This window comes from Maniola jurtina, chromosome 7 (genome assembly GCF_905333055.1).
Source record: "Maniola jurtina chromosome 7, ilManJurt1.1, whole genome shotgun sequence".
In the NCBI taxonomy this organism is placed as follows: domain Eukaryota; kingdom Metazoa; phylum Arthropoda; class Insecta; order Lepidoptera; family Nymphalidae; genus Maniola; species Maniola jurtina.
Window position 1 is genome coordinate 6,696,393 of NC_060035.1, and position 27,327 is coordinate 6,723,719.

General features: G+C 36.5%; 3 protein-coding genes across 6 annotated transcripts; 1 reads left to right on the forward strand and 2 right to left on the reverse strand.

The window, feature by feature from the left end:
- Positions 1 to 328: 328 nt before the first annotated feature.
- On the reverse strand, positions 329 to 2,429 carry LOC123867255 (60S ribosomal protein L37). Its single transcript, XM_045909235.1, has 3 exons — positions 2,277 to 2,429; positions 1,967 to 2,102; positions 329 to 511 (listed from the first exon to the last, which is right to left on the reverse strand). Exons 1-3 carry the CDS (start codon positions 2,277 to 2,279, stop codon positions 372 to 374), a joined length of 279 nt encoding a protein of 92 aa, XP_045765191.1. The 5' UTR covers positions 2,280 to 2,429; the 3' UTR covers positions 329 to 371.
- Positions 2,430 to 4,820: 2,391 nt separating this feature from the next.
- LOC123867256 (GPN-loop GTPase 2) lies at positions 4,821 to 10,920 on the forward strand. Its single transcript, XM_045909236.1, has 2 exons — positions 4,821 to 5,698; positions 7,584 to 10,920. Exons 1-2 carry the CDS (start codon positions 4,958 to 4,960, stop codon positions 7,806 to 7,808), a joined length of 966 nt encoding a protein of 321 aa, XP_045765192.1. The 5' UTR covers positions 4,821 to 4,957; the 3' UTR covers positions 7,809 to 10,920.
- LOC123867230 (constitutive coactivator of PPAR-gamma-like protein 1 homolog) lies at positions 7,822 to 27,003 on the reverse strand. 4 transcript variants are annotated; one of them, XM_045909191.1, is made up of 19 exons: positions 26,850 to 27,003; positions 26,389 to 26,604; positions 25,948 to 26,126; positions 25,526 to 25,639; positions 25,301 to 25,447; positions 25,069 to 25,230; positions 24,641 to 24,836; positions 24,281 to 24,390; positions 22,186 to 22,374; positions 20,400 to 20,682; positions 19,573 to 19,729; positions 18,894 to 19,019; positions 18,227 to 18,338; positions 17,859 to 18,083; positions 16,906 to 17,109; positions 11,963 to 12,138; positions 11,509 to 11,597; positions 11,279 to 11,412; positions 7,822 to 11,120 (listed from the first exon to the last, which is right to left on the reverse strand). In XM_045909191.1, exons 2-19 carry the CDS (start codon positions 26,534 to 26,536, stop codon positions 11,052 to 11,054), a joined length of 2,820 nt encoding a protein of 939 aa, XP_045765147.1. In that variant the 5' UTR covers positions 26,537 to 26,604; positions 26,850 to 27,003; the 3' UTR covers positions 7,822 to 11,051. The 4 variants fall into 4 exon arrangements, with proteins under 4 accessions (XP_045765147.1, XP_045765146.1, XP_045765149.1 ...); XM_045909190.1 differs by having other exon boundaries at positions 11,963 to 12,141; XM_045909193.1 differs by lacking the exon at positions 22,186 to 22,374 and having other exon boundaries at positions 11,963 to 12,141.
- Positions 27,004 to 27,327: the final 324 nt, after the last annotated feature.

Here is a 27,327-nt window from a genome sequence, read left to right on the forward strand (position 1 = left end):
TCGCAATTTGTAAACTAATACCACGTAGGCTTATGGTTATTTTATTTGCGACAGTAACAATATCATCCTCACAGGCTCATATAAAAATCTTTACTTGAAAGGGTCCAGTTTGAGAAATTAATACTAGTATCGACTAATTTGTGAGAATAGTCGAAAAACCAAAATAAATTTGAATTTCGCGGGCAGGCCGGTCTCATGCCCCTTAAATGGGTCTTGACAGACATAACAGGCAGACAAAATCTATAAGGGTTCCTTTCCTTTTTCTCCCTAAAAGCCCCCTTTGTAACACTTAAAAAACTATAATAACATGAGAAATAAAATACATAAGTACATTAGTTTAAAAAAAAATTTATTCACATAAAGCGATAGGTCTACGATGAGGCAACAGCTTTTTTAGGTGTGGGTTTGCCTTCTTTGAAGCCATTACGGAAACGCCTTCTTACAATCTTGAGGTGACGCATGCGGCCAGTGCCAGTGGTCTTCCTCCTCTTGGCCTTCACTGACCAGTGATCTGAAATCAAGCAGTAATAGAAATATATAAGCAGATCTTTATCTAAATTATCTCCTATAGTGCGTATCATCGAATAGTACCTATGGCGTTATGTTGGCTCCCCTGTTTGTCCAAGTCATTGGCACGATATTTGCATAAGACGCAGATTTTGTTTATTTTCATTTGATTTTCCTGAATGAATGAAATGAAAATCAAATGAAAATCAAATGAAAATAAACAAAATCTGCGTATTCTCATGCCAATATGGTGCCAATGACCACCCATCAGACAGGGGAGCCAACATAACGCCATAGGTACTATCCAATGAAACGCACTATAATAATCCTATCTTTAGAAGTTTCGTCAAAATCAGTTAAATGGATGGGCTGTGAAAAGCTAACAGACAGACAGACAGACACTCTTTCGCATTTACGATTTTAGTATTACCTTTACAAAAACTTTCCATTAACACAAACAAAATATCTCAAAATAAATAATACACTATCACATGAAAGTCAAGTAATCTGTTCCTACTACTTCAGTAATTCAATACTGCACTACCACTGGTTTGTATTTTATATATTTTTAACCCCCCACCCAAAAAGAGGGGTGTTATAAGTTTGACGTGTGTATCTGTGTATCATGTGTATCTGTCTGTGGCATCCTAGCTCCTAAACTAATGAACCGATTTTAATTTAGTTTATTTTGTTTGAAAGGTGGCTTGATCAAGAGTGTCCTCAGCTATAATCCAAGAAAATTGGTTCACCCTTTGAAAGTTATCAGCTCTTGTCCAGTTACTGTAACCTTCACTTGTCAGGGGTGTTATAATTTTTTAATTTACACTTGTGTAAGCAGAATATATATTGTTTTCTTCAGAACTCTTTTATTGTTTTGGTGCATCACACAAAAATCATTAAACTTATATTTAAGATGAGAGGAACCTTCATAATTTTATAAGTTTAAAGTCAATGCTAGATATTGAACCAATCTTTATATTGTCTTCAACCTACTTGTCTATAAATTTTGCGATTTCATTGAGGTCTCTCTATAACATGGAACCTTGATAAGGATTTTCAGAAATCCTTTAATTTAAGAAGGCAAAGCCGAGTATAAGCTAGTGCTAAATTGATTATATAGTAGGGTAGGTGCTTATATGAATTTTATTTTATTGACAGAGGTGTTTTAGTTAACTAATTACAGTGATTTATCATTAGGTAATGAACTTATGTATGAATAAACCTTCCAGCAAGACAAAATAAATAATTTTGTCTTACATAAATAGATAATTCATTTTATACTATTCCTACATTTACAAGAAAATATTAATTTTTTCAATATCTTCTCAATCATAGTAGGTCACTAATTACTATATCACAGAATATTATTGTATATACCTATAAGTTATTAGGTATATTATGTAGTTTAAGCCTTTCATGTGCTTATTCATGTGATTCTAATCAAACAAAATATACTCACAAGAGCGCAATTTAGCCGCTGGATATCCACACTGAGCGCATTTTGATTTTTGGATGTGATAGGAGGATCTTCCACATCTTCTGCATAATGTGTGTGTCTTATTTCGGCGTTTACCGAAGCTTGAGGTACCCTTCGTCTGAAATATTCACCACATATAGGTTATAAAAACACTCACTCTTTTTTTTAATAAATATTGTGATTTTATGATTAAATAAAGCATTTTAAGACACTGAACGCGTAAATTTTAGAAAACTATTTAATAATATGGCAGATTCGTGAAGATTTAATTAGAAATTTATAAATACTCTACCATTTTTACAACATTTGACAAGGAAAGAGAAACTGAAAGAAATCCGTCTCAGCAGACAAAGACAAAGAGTACCTATGTAATCACAGATCACACATCACACGGAGTACTTTTTTTTTCTCTCTCGTCTGGCTTTACACAGATTAGCTAATGTCAAGTTTGTAGTTATCAAGTTAGGGAAACTAAAGTATGGACTTTATCTGTGCCAGCGCTCGCCGACACACGCACCAGCCACTTTTAACGAAAAAAACAATCCAAAAAGGCATAGCACGCACGCCAGCAAACGCCAGTCACCAACACAGACGAAGTCCTGGAGTACTTTACTCTATGCGGAGTACCTACATGGCTGTGACAAAGAGTATGTAAACACTAACTTCACCTGACTGCTCTTTGGTACCCATAGCCGTAAAAACAGTTCATATCCAGGGCCGTAAGATAAATATTTAAAAAAAAAAAAACAGTTTAAAAAAAATGCTCTATGGTACTTTGGTGTTAAAAAAAAGCTGTTGTTTCGTTTCGTTCGTATCAGAGAGAGAAGACATTAATTATATTAAAATTCTTTATATTGAATTGAATTTCAAACATTACAATTTACAAAGCCAGTATAATTTCAAAGTAAGTAGTAACAGAATTTTATTATAATATCAAGTGACCCAAAATATGCTATTAGTCCTGTGTCAATCGTTCATTTTCTGCGATTCGGTCGTTCAAGTACTGATTACAGCAACGACTGAGATCTTTTCGGTCGTTCATCAGTCATCAGTCATTTTTTCAGTACTTCGGTACTTCGGTCCAATCAGTCTCTTCGTTCCTCACGAATGTATCGGTATTCGGTACTCAGTCTCAGTCGTCAGTCTCAGTCGTGAATCGGACGATGAGACTCCAAGACGTCTCGATTGCGCACGCTCGTTTCGTATAGTTTCACGTTTCGTTATAGGTCGTCCGACGACGCGGGTTCAAAATCGCTGCATTATTGTAATATTTTTCCCGATTGTATGCACTGTTATGATGTAATTACCTATCTTTTTAATTGAGCTTTTATTTTTAAACGTGTTTTATCATTATGTTAAGATTTATAGATACTAAAACCTTATGCATCTCATATACCTACACGTGTTGCCTAAATGAAGTAGGTAGATACCTACGATTTTACAATGAACATAACAACAAGGGTAAATATTGGGAAAATATACCTACCTAGTCCATATCTATATATTACTAGCTGATGCCCGCAGCTTCGCCCGCGTGGATTGGTCAGATCCCCTGCAGCATCAGGATTGAGGAGTTGAACTCCAAAATTTTTTATGAAACAATGTCGCAAAGTTCCTCTATCGATTAAAAAAGAAATGACGCAAATCGGTTCAGAAATCTCGGAGATTTCGGTGTACATAGGTAGAAAAACACAACTCCCTTTTTGAAAGTCGGTTAAAAAAGTAGCCTATGTTAATCCCTGGTCAATTCTCTACTTGTCTGTGAAAATCCCGTCAAAATCGGTTTAGCCGTTCCCAAGATTAGCCTTTTCAAACAGACAGACAGACAGACAGACAAAAATTTTAAAAACGTGTGATTCAGTTATAGTATCGTTCAAATAACCATATGACCTTAATATACGGTAGTTATTTCGAAATTACAGACAGACACTTCAATTTTATTTATTAGTAATATAGATTATTTATTAGTAATATAGATTAGTATAGATTACTTACTATTACTATTTTACTATGATCTGTAGACCAATCATTTCTTTCAATATTTTTTAGTTTCATTCTTCGTTCTCGGTGGTTCTCGGTTCGTGGCGACTGGTTGAACCGGATCGGTCAAAAACGACTGATTCGTTCATCAGTACTTTTGCGCGACCTCAGTCAAATGACCGAATCGGTCGTGACTGACACAGGACTATATGCTATTGCGGTCCTAGATACGCGTCTTAAAATCATAGGTTGGAGGAACTGTGACATTTTAAATCCTACTGTTCTATATTTTTATACTAACCGATGCCCGCGTGGTTAGTTTACTAATTTTGTCCAGTCAGTTTACTTTGGTTAGGTAGGTAAGTACCTAGGTATACAGTATATACCTTGAACCTTCCTGCATTCTTGCCTGCATTATACTGGCAGGGCATATTAAAAAAAATATATATATGCTCTTGTAGACTAGATTGTAAGTACCTATTACCAACCTATTACGGGCAATATTTAAATCTGTAGAAAATAAAATGAGCTTTATTTTTAAAATAGATTAAAATTTCATTTTTAGATATATAAATATGGAACTGTTAGATGTAATGAAAAATTTAACTATAAAACATATGGAGACAGAGAGTGAACAAAAGTTATTCAAATCAGTTGCTGCTGATATTGACGATATACCCACAGAAATTGTTATAGCCGAATATATTGATAAAACATTATTGATAATATCACAATATCAAAAAATTGGGAGTATGTTAATGATCCAGAGAGATCAAGTGCATAGCCCATTAGGTGTAAACAATATTTATTCAACAAAAGTTATTTTTGGTGCCACAGGAGAAGAGCAACAGGTGGCTGCGAGGTATTTGGCTGAAGAGATCAATATAACAAAACCACTTTGTATTTTCATAAGTCTCAAGTCTTATGACATTGAGACAGTAAAAGCCTGCAAAGATATCATTTTAGACATTACAAGGGAAGATAGTGAATAACATGTCAAGTACAACTATGGGGAAATTCAAATCTGTAAATAAATTGTATGGGCAACTGGTGATTGGCCCTCCTGGTGCAGGCAAGACAACATACTGCTGTGAAATGTCTAAACTTCTTCGGAAAATTGGCAGGAAAACAGTTCTCATCAATTTGGATCCAGCCAATGACTGTATTTCTTATGATCCTGATATAGATATTAGAAATCTAATTGTTCTTGAAGATGTCATGGATCAGTATGATCTAGGCCCGAATGGTGCTCTTGTCTATTGCATGGAATATCTAGAGAAAAATATTGATTGGTTACTGGATCAAATAAAAGGAGAAAATTCTATTAATTTTATTTTTGATCTACCTGGTCAAGTGGAGCTCTACAGTCATCACGATTCTCTTAGTAACATATTTTCTAAATTAGCCAATGATCATCAACTACAGCTATGTGTTGTGCATTTAATTGATTCTCATCACTGTTCCGATGCTGGAAAGTTCATTGCAGCCTTAATATTGTCTCTGAATGCCATGCTGAAAATTGGTCTACCGCATGTCAACTTGCTCACAAAAATGGATTTATTAAAGAAACATGATAATAAATTACAATTTGGTATAGATTATTATACAGAGGTATTAGATTTAAACTATTTACTTGAAAATTTAGACACTGACAAGTTCACAAGTAAATATACAAAACTGAATAAGGCTTTGATATCAATAATTGAAGATTACAGTTTAGTTACGTTTCAGCTTGCTGATCTATATAAGGAACAAAGTCTTGTTACTGTAAAAAACCTAATAGATAAAGCCAATGGATATGTTTTTAAATCCGAGGAAGGCAGACATATAAATAGCATGTTAGCTTGTGCTATGGGTGTTAATAATAATAAGTTTGATAATGATTTTGAATAAAATAGAACCAATATTCTATGCATGGTGTATTTCATTTTAAATATTTTGTGGTTTTACGGGCTGTGCTTACCTGTAGACTCTCTGTAACAATACTTACTGTCAAACATTTCATGGTTCAAATCTACAAACACAGTCCATACCAAAATGGTTAATTGCTGTCCAAAAATAAAACTAGTAAACAACTTAACTTAAAGGAAGAAAAGCCATAAAACAACAGTAAAAAATGAACTGTAGCTATTTTTACTTTTCAGGGTTCCGTATCTCCAAAGAAAAAGTAACATAGATATGTGATCACTTCGTTGGCTATCTGTCGGCCAGGACCCATCAAGGGAACCAAAACTTATAGGGTATTTCACGTAGACCTAGAATCATGATCATGAAATTTGGCAGGTAGCAATGTCTTGTAGAAGGGAAAAATTCGAAAACCGTGAATTAGTACCTACCTTAAATCATAAGAAAAAATAGTGCTATGTACGATGGTACGGAACCCTTCGCGTGCGAGTCCGACTCGCACTTGACGGGTTTTTATAAACACTTACTTTAAATATAGTATTGATGGTCAGTAACGGTAATAAGACATGGCAATTGGCTTTTCATGAAATAAAGAGTAGGTACTGTATGGGCAAAAAACAAAATATAACAAAGTCCAAAAATAAGGAGTATGGCAACACCAACACGTCCACGTTCCTACTTATTTTTGTGGCAATAATGAAAAAGCGTAAAAACAGTGGTATAGTGCCAGCAACCAGCAATCTCTTCAGGTGGACGAAATTGGAACTAGAACCGCGTCAGCCGCCATTATATCCATGCGGATGAAGTCGTGGGCATCCGTTAGTATTGCAATAAATTAAGCTACATTGAATCTTCGTTTCGTTGAAAGAATAATTGTATTCTAAGTTTTCTTGGCGAATTTTCTAAAAATACCAATACCAAATTCTTCACTAACGACGCGACGCTATCACCTGGTGGCAGTGTAGGTGCTTATTCGATGAATTTTTCAAGAAACTCGTAGAGTCCCATACCATCATGCAAGAAGTAACACTAATTTTTCTTGAAAGAAACTTGAATTTATAAGGGTTAGTTACAGAATGGCGAAAAAGCACGAGGTAAATGGGAATAATTATGGACGTCTGTTATCAATATTTAATTTAACTGTAATCTGTAGATGTGTTACTTGACAACATTATTGGTCAAAATTTGTATGAGGGGTAGTTTCGAAAAAGGCTAATTTTGTGACTTAGGCGTGGTCCTAATACAATGCGAAAGCGCGATTATTGCAAGTTCGCGCGAATTTTACTCGTACGAACACAGCGATCAAACATACTGATCTCGAATAGGTGTCCTAATTATTGGCATTCGCACGATGATCGCATATTCACGTTCTATTAGGCGCGAGCACGCGCTGGGCGCATCGCTTACCCGCTTGACGATCGCCTAATCGTTTTGTATTAGGACGAATCCTTAGCTACAGTTTTAACTGGTTGTGCGAGAGCTACGTACGTTCGTATCGTTACATTCCTCCCGCAATGAGTTAGGCGTAGTGCACGCGATTTACGCGCGTATTTTGAATTCGCGCGATGCTCATGGGCGCGATGTATTGGCGCCTAGTATGTCGGTAACGCGCGAATGATACTAGGCGTTTCGCGGCGATTTCGCTCATTCTGGACAAGGTCTTACGGAGCTACTTCTGGCAGCTACTAAATAAATATTTTCGCTTTATTTACAGATGTCAAGCAATAATAGCAAGCAATCGTTATATGCAAAACTTTTAGAAGCTGAGAACAGACTAGACCAATTGCTGCGTAACGATAGTGTTAAACCAGTTAAAGTTCAACTTTTGCATCAGTACAATGATATCAAAGATGCAACACAAGTAGTCATAGGGCATATAGCAAACATTGAAGGCACTTCCATCTCAGAAATACACAAGCGGATGAACTTACAAGACTGAAATAAAACAAAAATTAATAATGGAACGTTTTATTTGAAGACAAATACAACTCTTTACAATTTAAATTCATCCAATATTTTTTTGTGTTCATCAACTTAAATAGTAAAATGAACATTTTTTAAACTTTAATAATACATTTAGCAGGTTATGTAGTTAAGTTATAAGTGTTTTCAAAAAAGCCACAGTTCCATGTTGCTACTTCGATAATTATTACGAAAAAAGTGTTATGTATTTATTACATGACAAATACTTCCTAGTACATTTATTATATGTTGACAATATTTAAAAGACTATTGTCAGCAAACAAGTTTTAAATGGAGTAAAAGGTATTACACTGTTGAATATTCTAAAACTATAGTGAATAATGTTTTAAGAGAAAAATAATAAAATCTACTTCCTTCTCGGAAACACAGCTAAGATTATTACATTTTAAAATATGTGACAAAAGTACACATTATATTTACGCCGAATCGGCGGCATATGAACTAAAAGGCATTTTAAATCATTTATTTTACTTATAAACAGTAAACATTGATAGTGCCTTTCAGTTCGAAATCGACTAATATAAAATGCCGACCTTCCCCTTGAAATATAACCAAACCTCTAACATGCTTTTAATGTTACATAATTCTTAAACAAATCAAAAAATATGTTGAAGTTAAAATTCTAAATGCTAAACATCGTGTTTATTATAAGCATATAAGCAGTATAAGTTTATATAGTGTCTGCCGCATCAGGCGGCAGTTTGCTTGCAGCACTGAGCCCAGGCGGCGCCGGGCTCCGGCCAGCCCGTGGCCGTCATACAAAATAGTCATATGCAATACATTATACTTTGTTTGGCAATCACTGGGACACGACTCGTGCCCACTGTGAGCTGTGCTCACTCTGTTCATATCTTCGTTAAAATCAATTAATGTTATTGTGGCAACATTGTTGTCCTATGTTTCAGCCAGGGTTTAAGCAAATTGTAAAGTCTTCATTTAGTTCCATTCTACTGGTGTCGACGGTTCGTACGTTGACGAACGATTCTGTTATTGAAATGGAATGTAACATTACGTCCTATGTGCGAGATTTGCTACAATGCGATGCGTGCCTTTCAATCACTTGGTGGACGCGAATATAGTTGGTGTTATAACATATCTGCTCTCTAGCAATGAACATTCACAACAAATGGCGCCGCTTTGCGTTGATTCTTGATTTGCACCACATCAAGGCAAATAGTTCACGTAGGTCGAAGTACCATGATACAATTCGACAGTTTAGCACTGATCGAGTATATCAAGACTTTGTCTTCATAAAATTGTTGTTAGTCATTCCAGCTTAATTTAAGTGTAACAATATAACAAATTTACAAAAATACATATAAAGTGAAGAACATTCGAAGTTTTGATATTCCTAAAATGCATATAAATATATCACTAATAAATCTACGATATTCTATCGAAATAATACCCTATAGGATGTGGAAAGCTCAATACCCGAATGTTCGTTCAGTTTTATTAAACGTCTATCGTTAGACTTAAATCTATGAGTTTCAGACTCGTTTCAGGCAGTCCCAGACTAATTTTCAAAGCACCACCGTCATTCAATAAATGCAATTTCTATTCTAATCTTATAATCCTTCCTACCACTATGGTATAAAACATCCGACTTCAACACATGCTTAACAAACTTCAATGATACAAACATTTCAAGGATCTCTGACACATCAACAATTGGCCTCAAGCACAGCACTGTGATTACACTGCTATTGCAGAAATGTTGAGATTATTCTTCGGATTGAAGATCTAAATAGTTGGCATCGCGGATATTTTTATGGGTCTTCCACGATAGCAGTGTATGCGAATGTCGGATCGTTCAGAATACTCACTCATTCAATAAAGCCTAAATATACAACAATGAATCCTAAAAACAAGTCTGAACACGATTGGTTTAGCCTACTAAATCTGGTCTGCCATAAATTAGAGCTTCATGGCAGATAGTAGAAACTTGAGAACTCAAATCGTCTTTCGTCCAAATATATTTATCAGGGATTTCATAGGCCAAACCAAAGTAAGAAATAAAAATTATAATTTGGTAAATTGTAAATATACTATGTGTAAATAAATAATGCTGACTCAGTACTTTATATGCTAAACTAAACATATTTTTTACTAAGTCATCTCAAATTTTAATACAACATGACTTAACAATCAACATGTTAATTTTAATATATATTTTCTAATTTATCACTCGTCAGATAACTGTTGTTCAATGTTATCTTTCCAATAGATATTAGATATACTGTACTACTTAAAGTAGCTATTGAATCAACTCCGGCTGTTTTGTTATTTGTTCTATGATATGGAACTTAGTTTTTAATAAATATTATTATGCTCATAGTTACATATCACAAAATATCCAGAGAGACCATATTGTGTCGTCTCAATTAGGGATTAGAAGCGGAAACCGCCGCTTCAAATAAGGTCTGTCATTTTGTCTTGCATATTACAATTAATTGAGCACTCCAGTGTGCCAATTCAATTAATACAAAATCAGTCTCACGATTGGGAAGTCTCTTAGATGTTGAGGCACGTATACATTGCTACCGAGACATCTACTGACAACCACCAAAATTTCATCATATATTTTTAATTTGTTTCTAAATTGTATTAATATTTATGCATGAAACCTCAGAAAACACGTGCAAAAATTATTTTATCAATTTATCTCAATGTTGTTTATCTCGAAATTATGTTTAAAATGTGTCACAGGCCACAGCTAGTGAATACAGAAAAAATATTGTTTACTAAACAAAAGTGGCAATTCAAGTTCTTGAATTTAAACATTACAGTAGTATGTATTCATTAGCAACTACCAAATTTTACTATAAGTATAGTGCATAATTGAGTAGGCTCCTGCGGCAGTGGGCTACAGTACACTCCAATACCGCAGGAACCTAATCAGTTATGCACTATGCCTGCAGTTCTTTTTATTAGTATATCGATTTGATGCAGCACTTGTATGCATTAGTAGTTGCCACTTGCCAATGAATACATACTAACGTAACGTTACGCACGATATTCACTAGCAAAATAAGAAGTCATTTCTAGATTTTTATACAAGCTTTCCTTAAAAAAAAATATTTTAAAAAAATTGCTAAAAATTATAATGTTAAAATGTTCTCAACTGTAACTGACATAATATAGAAACAAAATTAAGATAAATAAGTAGAATAATTTACCTTTGGAATTAAAGGAACATTTAATTAGTAACTGGTGCATCACCTTGGCCAATGTGCTCTTGTTCAGAATTAGGGCTAGGTTCCGTCACCTAAAAAGATGGATGTTATTATCAAACAGTTGATGGATCTATTGGAGAATGGAAATTTTATGGGATTGGTGTAGGATCATCTGCATATCGGAAATAGGAAAGCTGTAACGTCCTTATCGTGGTAGTGTATGGGCTGTCGAAATTTATTCTGCAGTCACCTTGTTCTTATCTAGTGGTCCGTTGGCCTCCAAGCTCTGAGCTACATCAGTCTTCTGGTTGGAGCTCTTTTTTTTACCTTTCCCTAAATTCTTCTTTATGTTTTTTCCAGTCTTAGTTTTCTGAGGTTGGGTTCCTGTAAAATTAAATGTATTCTTTTATGATGGTATTTTCTTCTCCTTTTCTGGAAATGTTTATAGGCACTAAGGCTCTTTCAAAAGCGGGTCGGTACCTTCACCGTCATTTTCAGGCTGGGAGTTATCTTCGTGGGGGCTGCCATCGTCTATCGGCGGGCTCAATGCGTCGGGCCTGACGGTTTTACTGCAACAACAAATAACAGTTTTAATGCATAACATGGTGGCTTATTATACCATATACAAATCATCAAAGCTGCAATCTTTGTCACAACTAGGTATAGGAATATGGTGTTTCATTATCATCATTATCAACCAATAGACGTCTACTGCTGTCTCTTGTAGAAACTCATACACACCACAGTCTTGCGCCGCCTGAATCCAGCGGCTCCCTGGGGGTGGTTGGTAGGAAACACAGATTGCGGAAGAGTATTCCAAACCTTAGCCGTGCATATGAGGAATGATGACGCAAAACGTTTCGTGCGTGTTAGATGGAATGTCGACGACATAAGGATGAAAGATGGATAGTTATGAAAGAATGTGGTACGTTACCCATTGAGAGTGAGTGTGGCTGGCTTCGCGGGCTCGTTCGCGCGCGGGCGACGAGTGCGCGCCGCACCGCGCGTGGTCGGCGCCGCACCGCGTCCGCGCCCGCGGCCCCGCCCGCCGCGCCAGCCCCGCCCGCCGTACGCGTTGCGCGGTGTAGGCGTGTAGCCCACGTAGCTCACCTGCTACAGCACAGCGGTCAAGCCACACAATAAATACCTGCAGTGCGATTGTGTAAAACTTGACGATGAAAATGGTATTCATTTGATGGCTTAAACTATACGATTTCAGCTGTCAAACGGCAAATTCGAATTGTGTATGTTGTTCATAAATGGTTAGCGATTGGATGGTTATCATGGTTGATCATAATGGTTATTTTAGACGATGAGTGAACTATTTGATACCATTTGACAGCTAATTCGAATTGTCTAACTTTTTTGAGCCATCGCTTATGTCAAATGATTGCGATGACTCGCGGGCCATGATTATCGTTGATCATTTAGACCATTTTAGATAGTTTAGTGGTTTATTTACGTATTAAATTGATTTAAATATAATTTTCTTACTTTTGTAAGCTAATTCCAGGAAGTTATGATTTTAGCAGTCTATGTACCTAGGTGTTTACGTATTTAAGCAAGTATGTCCCGGTGTATGGTGCCTAAAACTACTTAGCCAACTAGTTAAGAGTTTTATTTACTTAATTGCTGTTATAGTTAGTTTTCTGTTTCATCATAGTTTAAATTACCTTGTGAATATATAGTGAAGATGTTTTTTTCAATTAAATCTATTCATTTCATACATGGAAAGTTTTGTTTAATTTATAGGTCTTCCCTAGGTAGCCCTATATTTCAATAGGTACCTACTATAGGATAATGTAAGATATATTATACCTATAACGTAAGATAACTATGACAAGTGGGGTATCTTAAGAAAGGGTTTACCTACCTGTACGTATCATTCTAAAACAGATTTTTATTTCTTTTTATGCATGGTAGTTTATGATTTATCGTGCAAAATGTCAATAAAATAGCCAAGTACCTATATGGAACCCTCGGTGCACGAGTCTGACTCACACTTGGCCGATTTTTTCCTTTGCTTGTGCTATAACACTTACCTGCCAAATTTCATGATTCTAGGTTAATGGAAAGTACCTTTGATACCTAAGATTTGGTTCCTTTTTCTTGACAGACACGACAGGCAGACAGACAACAAAATGATCCTTCTAAGTTCCTTTTGAGGTGCAAAACCCTAATAGGGTGTCTCTGAGAATTTTTTGCTATGGTATCAAGTAGGATATCAAAATGAAAGAGGAGAAAATTCTGTTCATAAAATAAAACGTATGTAAATTACTATACATATTTATTTACCTCATTAAACATCTTTATTACTAACTACAATATTACAACTACATTATCCATGAATAGAGACAAAACCAAGATTATGACCAACTCCCAGAAAAAAACTGTTAGGCTAAGATCAAATATACTGGAATATGTAGATGAATACATCATATATCTAGGACTAGCGACCCGCCCTGGCTTCTCATGGGTGGACATTTATTTTTTCTATTTTCCAGGATAAAATATAGCCTATACGGATTCGGAAGAATCCCTCTAAGTAATGGTAAAAGAAATTTTGAAATCAGTGCAGTAGTTTTTGAGCCTATTCAATACAAACATACAAAAATACAAAGGTTTCCTCTTTATAATATTAGTATAGAAGTATAGACTAACAATATCACCAACAGATCAAACATCAAAAGATGTAGAAAGAAGGAAATGCATATTGCATTTCTGGAAAGATACTAGTCTCTAAAGGAAATTATGAAAAACAAAGATAATACCATATCTGAAAAAGCCAAAGCATTCAATGTATGCAACCTTCCATGTCTGACTTATGACTACCAGACATGGGGTCTGACTGAGAAAACTAAGATTATTCAAAATAGTATAGAGAAAAGTATGCTTAAAAGTAAAAAAAAAGAGTTAAAATCAGGTTCTCTACTATTAGAAACAGGACAAAAGTAAGGGATTTGTCAGTCACCATTAAAAAACTGAAGTGGTAATTAAAGGGCACGAGAGACAAGAGAAATAAGTGGATGAAAGCACTTATGGAATGGTACCCAAGAACGGGAAAAAGATGAGGATGACATTTGAGAAAAAGCAGGAAATACATGGAGAAGAAAAGCTAAAGAAAGACTTATATGGAGAACCCTGGAGTTGCCCAAGGACAAACTGAAAGAAAAGGGGGAAAAAAACAAAACACCACTGTCAACAAATATATTATAATATACAGAGCATTAACGTAATTTAATTCAATGGAATTCAGTGAATAAAGGCTTAACATATTATTATACAATATTACAAAATAATAAAAATACAGTGTACACTAATAACTAAAAAGCGATACTATAATATACTAAGTGACAGATGATTAGGTATGGTCTACTTACTAGGCAGATGCTATCTATATGCAGTTCTCACACCCCTAGTAGCACTAGGTACCTAGTAGTCTGGCTTTAGTTGTGTTTAACATATTTAACTGTTTACTTATGACCATAGGAACATTGAAATATTTTACCTAATAAATACTTATAATATGCTAAAATGCTAAATATACGCAGCCAACTTTGTATTAAGAACTAGCATTATGTCTCACCTAAACATCATAATAGAAAAATTACATTTTCATCATCACCAACCCATGACCGGTTTATTACCAAGCACAGCTTTCCTATTAGAAGGAGGACTTAGCCATAATCCACCATGCTGGCCAAGTGCGGATTTGCAGACTCTACACATCTTTGAGAACATTACAAAGAACTCTCAGCCATGCAGGTTGTTTACCTTCACCGTTAAAGCAAATGATATATTCAATTGCCTAAAACTCACATAACTACCGTAAAAGGCCGGGATCGAACACCCAACCTTGGGGAAGAAGTCTTAAGGACTAGGCTATCATCGCTCTTAATCAAAGATTACTTATGAACATAGGAATTATTAAATTATTTATTTACCTAGTTAGTTCTTATATGCTAATGTCTTAATATGAGAAAACTTAACACTCTGGGGTGTTTTATTACACCAAGTAGGGTTTTAAGGTTAAGGATAATATTTTCGCAATTTCTGCATCGCCTGTTCTGCAATCTCCACTTCCAAGCAGGTGCACTCGACCTTTATCGATTTCAAGGTGCTGCTCCTCCTTTGTGTTATTGTGCTTGGGTTGTTTCTGGAATTATTAAAATTTAAGATTGTTATTTCTATGTGAGTGGTACCAATATCTCTTATTTGTAAGTAAAACAATATGAGGAAATCTACACTGCGATAACTACTGCAACTTTTTTCAGCTCTCACTTTAAAGCTCATAAAACCGGTAATATCTATTTTTTAAGAATTTTAGTTTGCACTATCAAGATGAATCTAGTGACAGTTATCAAAATCGGTTGAGCCGTTGAGTAGTTACGAGCGGACATAGAAACGGACGTACATACAAGTCAAACACATAACCCTCCTTTGAGCTTCGCCGCAGTCGGATAGGTGATAAAACTTATTAAGTAGTGTGTTGTAACTTACGTTCTTGTCAATTTCACATAGCAAACGCTCCACTGTTAATGTTCACGGCTTTCCATCTTTGTGCCGTCTTTGACCTTTGTGGGTTCATCTCCTATACTTGCTGACGTGCTGGCTGGCCAAGGCAAACCTCATGCCAATAGGGTCTACCAGAGACTTCTTCAGTGACGAGTGGAATGGAGACAAGCGAAAAAATGGTCGATACTAATAGTTGAGCGCCAGAAAGAATTTTGTTATTTGTATACCTAGCTTTTAATCACTTTTATTTGGATAATTAGGTAATTAGGTATTGTTATTTTTATTTCGTAACTTGTCAGTTGTCAGTTGTCACTTACAGCGACACTGACATCGATTTAACCCTAGACAATATAGAAAAACATAGGAAAATATAGGTCCACTAACGCCATCTATTGTTGAGAAGCAGTAAGCTCGAGTATTGTTCATTCTTTGCGTTTAGTTATTGATTTTGCATAACTGATAATAACGTTAGAATTCAATGTTATAAGCTATGAAAGTAAATTTTTATGATAAAATATCATAAGTTAGCCTAAAAAGTTGCATTGTTTTTATATACATCTTAATTCATATCAACATAAAAATTGAGTTTTAAAAATGCTATTGGTATAATAAAACGCAATTCTATGATACGTTTTTAAGCCACCGGTCACTTTTCGGTCTTCATTTGATGGCCATTTTTACACAATTCGAATTGACGTTAGCGATCATATGACCAATCGTTTTGAATAATCATGATGGTCTAAACCTTACACAATCGCACTGCTGGTCTGTACCAGGACGATGCACCTTGTGTGACATTTTATTATAAACGCTTGAATACGCTTGAATCTTGTGTCATCGTCATTGACAAAATCAAGAGACTTTTGCAAATTCTCTTGACTTTTTGAGCGCGTTTTTTATCTTCGAAGGGCCCATCCATATACATCGATGAATAATAGCCTATGTTTGTCCCCGCGATGCAAGCTATCTCTGTACCAAATTTCGTCAACGGAAGCTCGCAGTGATTGGTTAACAACTCAAAATTGTTGACGCCCACTGAGATTCTTGCCTCTATCCTTTGTATGGGGTTACGTAACAGAGAGAGCGCTATTTTTTTTTATTTTTTTTTTATAAAGAATATTAGCCATGTTAAATGACTAATATTCCCCTTTCCTCTCCAACTAAGCGTCAGGCTTGTGCTAGGAGTAGGTACGACAATAGTGCAACGGGCGGGGTTTGAACCGTCGACCTTTCGGTTTTCAGTCCACTCCTTTACCGGTTGAGCTATTGAGGCTCATTTTTTCCGCAGATATGGTATAATAACAATTAACAATACAACTTGATCTCCCTCGAGCAATGTACAAGTAGGTTAGCTCTACCGACCTGTGGGTACCGTGGCGCACGGGGATGTGTGGGGTACGAGCCGCCACCCCACTGCCCCACCACGACGCCGGCGATCTCCAGGCGCGCGCCGCGCCCACGCCCGCGCCACGCCAGCGGCTCGCCCACCACGCCCACGAGCGGCAGCGGCGGCATCGCGAACTCCACCTCCAGTCCCTCCAGGATGGCCTTGCGCATCCTCTCGACCTGGACACATAATATATACAATACCGGAAGTGGAAAGGAACACTGCTTAATACAATAACACCTATTCATAGAACTTAGTTAGATACTGGGAACATCTGAGGATGAAGGTGTGAGTTGGTGTGTGAGTGGTGTACTGTGAGATGTGCAGAGATGTTACGGTTGTTCGCATCCGCATCCGTAAATTATGCAGAATATTGATGCGGATGCGGATGTCTGACTTAATTGGAAAATTAATTCAGACATCCGCATCCGCATCAATCAACAGATTCAGATCTCCAAAAAGTAAGGACTTGTTTCAATTCGGTAAAAAAAAACTTACCAATTTTTAAATTTAATTATTGAACCAAGTTTTTTTTCTCTCTGTAGGCTATATTATGTAAGTTTTAGTTTTGTTCTCAAAATTTGATGAAATAAAACATATTAAAATTAAATCTATTTTCATTTATTTATGAAACTTAAAATTGAAATATCTTAAAAATTTTGAAATCCGCATCCGCGAATGCCAAAATTTTTGCATCCGTATTCCGTAACAACGCTGGTGTGGTGGGTGGATGTGCAGTGTGAGATGAGGTGTGGTGGTATGTGGTGTCAGATGAGTGAAGTCTGCCATGTGAGATGTGACATGCATGAGATATGATGTTTGTGAGGTGAGATGCAGTGTTTGAAGTGTGCTGTGTGAGGTGTGGTGTGTCTCAAGTATATTTGGGTGCTGTGTGTGAGGCGTGGACAGTTTGGCGGCGTGCGCTCACCTTGACGACGGTATCGAGGTGATTGTCGCAGAGCTGCGCCAAGTGCTTGCAGTGCGCGGCGCGGTACAGATTGCGCTGCAGCAGCTTGCCGTCGAAGTAGAGCCAGGGCGCGGCCACCAGCCACGGCACGGGCGCGCCGCACGCGTCGTTGGCCATCAGCGCCGCCTCCGCGCCCGCCATCACCAGCGCCGCCAGCTGCACGCCGCGCGAGCTCATGCCATTCACCTGCAACCGCACCCACATCAACTCTACTCACTGTCAACCGACAATCGACCGAGGTCATGTCTATATGTATAATGTCTAATCGTTACACATTTCTCCAACAGCCGTCAGCCACCTACATTTAGATTTTTATTCAACTAACTTACAGTCATCTCCTGCAAATGGAGTGCATTCATAAGATCGTTAGAGAAAGCTGTAGCCAGGAATGCATCCAGCTCTTGTCGCCTCAAGATTTGTATCTGCGATGTCATGATGAATCTGAAATGAATATTTATTGTAAGCCAAACTAGATCAACCTGGCCAGCGAACTCAAGAGGAATTTTCAAAAGTTCTAATAGGAGGCCTAATTTATAGAATTCCTGAAACACAAACTCCTTCATTTTGGTCTGAAAGCCCAAATAAAAATTTTCATAGGTATTTAACTTGCAAAATGATAGACGTTCATCTATTTTAACCTGAGATTAATTTTCAAAAATCGTGAAACATTTTCAATTGGCAGCCTAAATATGAACTTTCATGGATAAAACTTTAATTTTTTTCTCATTCTCTATTTAACCTCTTAATGGGTCTATGTCATAAAAGGAACCTATTGTATAAATTTCAAGTTTCTAACTCCAATGGCTCCAATGACTTTAGGCTCTGCATTGATAGATCATATAATAAATAAAAATATCATTTATTCAATAAAACTTTTACAAGTACTTTTCAATCGTCAAATGCATTTACCACTGGTTCGGAATGCCTCTTCTTGTATAAGATATACTTAATTTGAAATTAATTATAGTGTGAATATAAATTAAATTTGTTGCATACCTTAAAACTGTGGCTAAAATAAGAAGATGCTGTGGCACATACGACGTGTTTAACATGAGCGGAGTGTCAGAGCGCATACAAGAAAGGAATGCACGCATTCGGCGACACTTATCATCTTGAGCCGTTCTAAAAACAAATAAATGTATTAGCTATCCACATTATTTTAATCCTAACATCAGAAATAGTAAATACAAATCTCATTTCAAAAGTTCATTTTTACAATTTCACTTAGCATTAAACTTAGCTTTAAACAATAGCATAGCATCATACTATATAAATATTTACGTCTGTCAAGTTGGATAGGTATAGGATGTGCAAAATTGGACTACTTGTCCAATCTGAAGTTGCATCATGGGAATTTGCGCAGGTACAGTACACAAACACATACATCTAAATACATCTCAGCCTGGCGTGTGTATTTAATACCTGTATTAAATACATACAAATGGGGGTCTGTTTTTGACAATGCACAGTTGGAAGCCTTAAGTTCAGATTGGACTATGTGTGTTGCACACAGTAAACTTTAACTATATTTAAACATCTTTGTTACTTAAATACTATGACAAAGAATAAAATACAGGATTGATTTCAAAACAATCTTATCACTATAGTGATCTCTTCCAGACAACCCATACTGTATCGTATTGATAAAGTTATTGGTGTTAGCCGTGAAACTCACCCAAACCAAAGCCTTTGTACAGTGGGCACAGGCCAATCAAGCATGACTCCAGGCACAATCTCTGGACTCTTCCCAGGATTTACGCGTGAATAGATCCATTCAGCCACTTGTACCGTGCATCGCTCATTCAAGGTCGAGGTACTTGCTGTACCTTCATCTGAAATATTGCTTACATTGATATGTTTTGTATCAATGACTCAGGTCACAAAAAGTGGATTTTTTAATTCTATTACAAGTTAGCCCTTGACTGCAATCTTACCTGGTCGTAAGTGATGATGCAGTCTAAAATGGAAGCGGACTAACCTGGAAGGGCTATGGCAGTTTTCATTAAGTACCGGAAAGCTAAATTGCTTGGCGGCAGGGCTTTGCTGGTAAAGTGGTAACTAACCACGACCGAAGCCTCCCACCAGACGAAAGTGTAAGTAAGTACCTATTAAAATAAACTAAGGACAGTTATTGGACCGTAAATTAGATTTAGAAATTAGTCATAAGTAAAGGATTATGCTTAAGTAATATTACTTTATTAGCCCGTAGCTTTGATAATGTTAGGGGATGAATGATGTTTTATGGAAGAGAAAAAACATTATAAAATACTTGAAATGGATGCAATTGGAGGGAAAGATGGACTTCTTTGGGCCGCAGCCGATACAACAAAAATGCGATTACGTTATGAAATACTGTGTTGACGTTATAGTTGAGCCATTACATACGTGCGAATCATAAATCATTTTTATCGGACCTCTCGCTCGCGCCCAATAACCACGGACTTCAAAATATTTAGAAAATAAGGAACTATTCACACTATTGCACTCAGTAAAACCATATACCTTTAGCCTTCTGAGCCATGAAGCGATGGTGGTGCATGTTGTACAAGATGGCATACACATTTTGCCTGATGGGGCGGAAGAAGTGGTGTATGGATGGTATTTCCCGGTGGTTGTCGTCCTCCATCAGCACGGGCAGGGCGACCTGGCGGTGCGTGAGGATGGACAGCATCTGAGGGTGCATGAGGCCGCGCGTGTGGCGCTCGGCGCACGTGCGCAGCACTTCCGACGGGGCAGCCGGGCAATTGCTGTCATCGAGAAGTGGCCTACTCCCGCTTGCCGTCGCCTGTAATGGGGATGATGCCTATGTAAAAATAAAATATTTCTTGGAAATTATAGAGATTCTTCCAAAATTCGTAAAACCAACTGTCACTGCTAGGGTTAGGTTTGCTAACCATTTTAAATTATTGATTAAACTAAAAAAATACGCCAAATTAAATCACATATTTATGACATCAGATCTATTTTTTAACCCCCGACCCAAAAAGAGGGGTGTTATAAGTTTGACGTGTGTATCTGTGTATCTGTGTATCTGTGTGTCTGTGTATCTGTGTATCTGTCTGTGGCATCGTAGCGCCTAAACGAATGAACCGATTTTAATTTACTTTTTTTTGTGTGAAAGGTGGCTTGATTGAGAGTGTTCTTAGCTATAATCCAAAAAAATTGGTTCAGCCGTTTAAAAGTTATCAGCTATTTTCTAGTTTTCTTGTAGAAAAGAAGGTTAGATAACCCTTAGGTTCATAATATTCAAGTGTCAATTGAAAAATGTCAAGCTGTCAAGATGGACGTTGCCTAGATATACATAATTATTTATTTGAAAATGATTTGTCGGGGGTGTTGAAAATTTTTAATTTACACTTGTTAGATACTATTACATAATAACTTAGCTAAGTAAACCCCTTAACTAAGCGAGCGTTTTGACCTTTGATAAAGCACCAGATATTGCATAATATAACGTATATCTTGCTAACCTGCGAAAGATTACCAAATTAATCATTGTTAAAGCACAAACAGTTAAAGATTTCCAAACTTTGATCCTAAATTAAATTTAAAATGCCATCGTAATATTTAACATTGCATTATCCTATAAAAGTAAAATTACTCCAGATAAATCCTTGTAGTATACCCAAACATTAAAATACAAAAACTCAAGATTTGAGACAGCTGGAATTTATTAGATACGTGGACCAGGCAGTATGAATACTTCCCTATTTCTAGCCAGGCAAAATAATAACCAAAAAATCAGTTGTACATTTGTATTTAGAGTTATGTTTCAAATTGCCTGATATGACTATTTATTTATTTATGTATACTTGCTAAAATGCAAATTACAACTTTCCTATAACTCTAAGATTCTCATAGAACTTTCACATCTATACTAATAAATAAAATTGGAGTGTCTTTCTGTAATTTCGAAATAACTACCTCATATTATGGTTATTTGAACGATACCATAATAAAATCAGACGTTTTTAAAATTTTTGTCTGTCTGTCTGTCTGTCTGACTCAACTCTTCAACCCTGACGCTGCATTCCTAAATCCTGGTAATGCCACGGGATTTTTAAAGGATCATCCGTTTAATTGTTTATACGTGGTACAGAAACACATTGCATCCCGGGAACGGGCTATTACGGATAGGCTACTTTCCCACGGGAATTTTAAAAACCTAAATCCACGCGGGCGAAGCTGCGGGCATCAGCTAGTTTATAATATGTATAATGTATGGTATAAAAAAATTATCATTGAGTGGAAAAGTGCTGTGTTAGTATAATGGAACACACAAGCAGACCTCTTTGGGCGAAGGTTTGTCAGGCTGGCTTGGTGTGGGCTCGGCGGGCTTGGCGGCCGGGCGCGCGGGCTCGTCCAGCGCCATCGCCGCCACGCCGCTGCTCAAGTCGTGACAACGCTCTTCCATGCTAAAGTCGGCGTTAATCGATGCATTTGCTGTAGCCAATTTGTAATCTTCCAAGCCTTTTTGCTGTAATTCATTCAATTTTGAAAACTTCCAAGTGCTTTATTCTCGCAAACCAATATAATATAATAAACTAATAGGTAAAATAATATATATAAACTTGTAGCCTCTGTCTAAACAGATGGGCCGAATTTGAACTGCTAAATTGAAGTTGGGATGCAGTTTTATTTGTAGTTGATACAACTGCTGCCGACCGACACAGTCCGGGCGTAGTTTACACTGAATGCCCGTGCTAGATTGTGCATTGACTGCACGCGGACTGCGCATTTGGTCGGCAGTTGCGAGGCAGTTTTGTCAACTGCAATAAAGCTTTATCCTGACTGCAAGCAGTCCAAATGCATTCCATCTGTATAAGGCTAAGTGTTAGGACCAGTATCAACCAAAGCGGAGATGGGCAATGGGATGGATGGTTTTTAACTCACCAGTTTGACTATCGATGGAAGACTTGATAAATAATCTTTTCACGTCATATATCTATAATCAGGTTGGCCTGTTAAATACATCTCCGCCTATCTCCTCTTTGGTGGATAACAGGACTTAAGTTGGCGAAAATAGCTATTATCACTAGACTCCATTATCTTGTCGCATCGACAGACAAGGGATAAGGGACAAGATGGCACAGTTATAAGCTTTAGGGAAATTATGAATATGATGACTGATGAGATATAAAAAGGGAATAAATATATTGATCGCCAAACAATACTTGGACTTAATACTAGCTGCTTCAAAAAGTATTTGAAGACCTTTAGTAAATGAGCCTCGATAGCTCAACGGTTGAGGAGCGGACTGAATTCCGAAAGGTCGGCGGTTCAAATCCCACCAGTTGCTTTATTGTCATACCCACTCCTGGCACAAGCTTTACGCTTAAGTGGAGGGGAAATGGGAGTATTAGCCACGATTAGCATGGCTAATATTCTTAAAAAAAAAAAAAAAATGATCACCAAATTTTGACGAGCAACTAAGTCCACTATGAGTGCTACAAAATGTAGATATTTTACGAAATAAAGTATACTGACGCCAAATTATGTTAAGTTTCTGTATAATAATGTATTAAGTCAAAATCAAACCATTTATTTTAAATAGGGAATAATTTACTCTTTTTGATGATCAGAATTGTTAGATTTGTAAGATGATATAGAAGTGATAATTAATTACACAAACTTAAATACCTAATCAATCAAGTTAGGTTAAAACATAAATATTCATGATGGTATAAAGTATTTGTTTCACGTTATGTTTCGCAATATTTGGTGATAAGTTAAGCATAAGCCATAAAAAAATATGAAAATAGACAGTAATAATGTATAATATATTTATCATAAATGGATTGGGGGTAATGTAGGAGACAGGAGAATACAAAAATTCTTGATGTTTTGATAGCAATTACAATACACATAGATATTTTTAATGGTCAGGGTTAAATTAATAGACCAAAACAAGTGCCATCAACGGTCAGCACAAAGATTTATTAAAATGTTTTTTTATTCCAAAACACACCACTTGATTCCAAGGTTTGCCATCTTGGTTCCTATCTTTGCCACTGAAATGTCAATGAGACAAGATAATGGGGTCCAGTTGTCACCATCACCAATGTATTGAAAAATTTTGACTTATCAAATTCGAAAATATTCTTAAGAACCAAACTGAAATATTATATTTGACTTTTGAATTTTGATTGATCTGTACAAATAATTAGATAAAGAAATCAAGAGATGAAAAGAAAAGGATAAATACGAAATATAAATGAAATACAAAAATATAAAACAGAAATACCCCAGCACATGGAAAATTTTGTTGAAATTTTGTGAGTAACATGCAAGTTATGTTTTGCCAATGAATGCCAATGTGAATGTTGATGTAAAAGGCGTGGATGACCTTAGCGATTAAGTTGATTGTTTTCACAGCCACTGACCTCATGCTCTGAAGACTCAGTTGCTAGTTTTGAGGTATCCATATCAGCAGATGACGACTGTGGGCTGGTTTCTGGTCTTTGATTCTTCTTGTTGTTTTTCGGACGGCGACCTAGAATATTAAGATTGGTATTGATTGACCTTCAAATACATTTCATTACCAGTGGTGTGAAAGATGGAAATAGCCTCAAAAATAAAACCTAGATGACTAGAAAAATAATTAATAGGATTTTTTCAGCACTGAAATTTAAACTAGGGTTTCATCAGGTGCAGACCAACTACCTCTTTTCTTTTCCATAGAATAAAATTGATGCTCACTATTTCTATAGCAACCCCAAAATGGAAACTGAGTGTGGTCTCACCAGAAGCAGTCCTGTATTTGAGAAAGCCATCTTTGGTGCCATTAAGATAGTACTGTACAGCTTGTTTTAATTTGGCAGCACGGAGATCATTCAGATCACCAAATATTTCAATGCATGCGGCATCTACATCAGATGTTGGTAAATCTCGTACAAACTGTCCAACAGTCTTGATTAGGGTTTCAGGAGGAACCTGTTGCTGGAAATTGTTTAAATAAAAACGTATTCTGATTAACTGATTAAAAAACAAGTGTCATGGGCAAGCAATTGTGAAGACCATCCGGAAGATACTTTATTAACATACATATATACCATAACATGTCAGACTAACTAGCATAATATTTAATTTATCAATTTTATTTTTTATTAAACCATCAAGATTTTTTCTGACACATAAAAACCTATTTAACTGGATTGATATAAGTACTTACCTTCTTTTGAGTAATACCCAAACGTTTATAAAAATCAGTGAGGCTTTGTTCCGATAATATAACTCCACCAAGGAGTGCAGCCATAAGGCAAAGACGATCTTGCGGAACATCTAATAGCTTGGGCAGCTCATGTACCATATACTCTTTGGTTTCCAGGGACGACTGAGGAAAAAAAAATTATTTTAAAGTCATATCTCTATGCTAAATTTTCTTTCAAATGATAAGTACTTACTCTGTATGTAAGTTTCAGTTGGGATGAACTAAAGTATCTAGGTGGCTGGAACACCAAATACTCCCCAGAGCAGCCCACTAGACCAGCGTAAGTCTTTTCTCTGCACAAACCGACAACCTCTTGGCAATGGTCATCAGAGGACACCATCTACACCAGAAAAAAATTGCTGTCAAATCTGATGATTACCAACATAATATAAATAATTATAAAATATACATTACATACAATTGGGATGTTGAGGTATCTCAGAGCAGTCCTTAGACAAGAATGTAATCCTGTTGGAGGCACCCACCAAACCTTAGGAGGTGGGGTACCTTTTGTAACAATGTGACGCAAAACCTGTGAAATTAAATGTAATATTAGAATGTAGTTATAGAATAGATTTTTATTCAAATAAACTTTTTACAAGTGCTTTTGAATTGTCAAAATAATCTACTACTGGTTCAGAATGCTCTGAATGTTCCTACTGAGAAGATACATTAATGCTACTGCAGTCCTACATAAATTCTAAACTTGACAGGCCAAAATGTAGCAAAAATATTATAAAAAGTACAGCACTTTTAGACCTACAAATACTTGATAATACAGAGGACTTGGAATGTAAGCAAACGGTATTTATTGATACACATATTATAAAGGTCACTTACAGAGTTTACTCTCTGCCTATAAGTTGATTGAGTTTGTATCCAGTGCTGTGGCAACGCAGGTGGGGTAGGGTGGGCACCGTTGAAACATACACATAGTGATACTTGATGTTCTGCCAAAGCTTGTGCCAGTGTCGTGAGGAATTGCACACAGCGGGCCCATTGGCCTCCACAAGCCCAATCTATCAAAATAAAAGAAATAGTATTTTTGTACATTCAGTACATACAAGACTTGTATCAGGAGCGTTCAGTTCACTTTTATCCTACATTCATGAATCACACTCATGTTTATTTCAAGTTGTATCTTTTTCCACAGAGAGCATTATGAAAGGGCAAGCAATATGTTAAGACCCGTAATTTTAGTTTAAATATTGTATAAGTACAACAGAATTAGCCACAATGAGTAGGTAGGTTAATGGTAATTTTTAATTAAATCTGAATTACCTGAAAAATAGCCGCCATAAAGCCGATCTAGGCATCCTTCCGCGTCGAGTACTAACCGGAAGCCTCCAGGATGGGTTCTAGCGATTCGAAATAAATCAACACCTACTCCTTCGTTTTCTAAAAATATTTGTAAATCTTGTATGCCCATGGTTATCGGTTACTTCAATACCCTCTAAAATTTCGATTGAACGCGTTCGTCTCGGCTAATTAAGTGATCTGTAAAATATAAAGTTCATTTTAATGGATACATTCATAAGCAAACTGTTATTGCTGTAATAGTCCTATAAACAGCATACAATGTTCAGATTTTAAACAAAAAACATGCAAAAAGTGAAATACATAACCGGCACGTTTCCGATGGTAATATTTCAACTTCAATAAGATTCTCACTTTATAGACTACAGCATTTATTTGGTCCTTATTCAATAATTATGAAAATGGATAAAATTAACAATACGCACCTTGTTTTATAAAACCATGCCAACAAGGAATTACGGCAGCCGAAAGTTGGAAACGGAAGCCATTTGTAATTTTGTAAATTTTCTAATCCATTCTTGCTCGATGATGTTCGTCTCCAGTGCTGCCAACTCATAAATAAGCTATGCCACTGACCTCTAACTGCTTACTGATATAACGCTGGACTTGCGATTGCCGACCTGTTTTGAACTTCAGGCTTGAGGCACTAATTCAGCGGTGAGCATCATACTACTACAGCTGTAATTAAATTCATTATCGGACAGACGCAAAGTTCATGACATGGTATTCTTCCACAAACTTGCAAACGGAACCATGGATAACTCGGAACTGTTGAGCCAAATATCCTTCAAAGTACCCTCCCGTATACCGCGGTATCCTATTCCTCTGTTCACTCACCGAATCAGTAGAACCAATCTAGGTCTTCATTCGTTAATACCAAGGTTTAGTAGTACATATAAGGAA

Excerpts from the sequence above, each read along its gene's own strand:
- LOC123867255 (XM_045909235.1), bottom strand. Across the intron at positions 512-1,966 it reads AGCGGCTAAATTGCGCTCTT|ATCACTGGTCAGTGAAGGCC; the intron begins GTGAGTATATTT and ends GCTTGATTTCAG.
- LOC123867256 (XM_045909236.1), top strand. The coding sequence starts at position 4,958 with ATGTCAAGTACAACTATGGGGAAATTCAAATCTGTAAATAAATTGTAT. Across the intron at positions 5,699-7,583 it reads GTTTAGTTACGTTTCAGCTT|ATGTCAAGCAATAATAGCAA; the intron begins GCTGATCTATAT and ends CTTTATTTACAG.
- LOC123867230 (XM_045909190.1), bottom strand. The coding sequence starts at position 26,536 with ATGGGCATACAAGATTTACAAATATTTTTAGAAAACGAAGGAGTAGGT. Across the intron at positions 19,020-19,572 it reads GTACAAAGGCTTTGGTTTGG|AACGGCTCAAGATGATAAGT; the intron begins GTGAGTTTCACG and ends ATTTGTTTTTAG. Across the intron at positions 11,413-11,508 it reads GCCTGAAAATGACGGTGAAG|GAACCCAACCTCAGAAAACT; the intron begins GTACCGACCCGC and ends TTAATTTTACAG.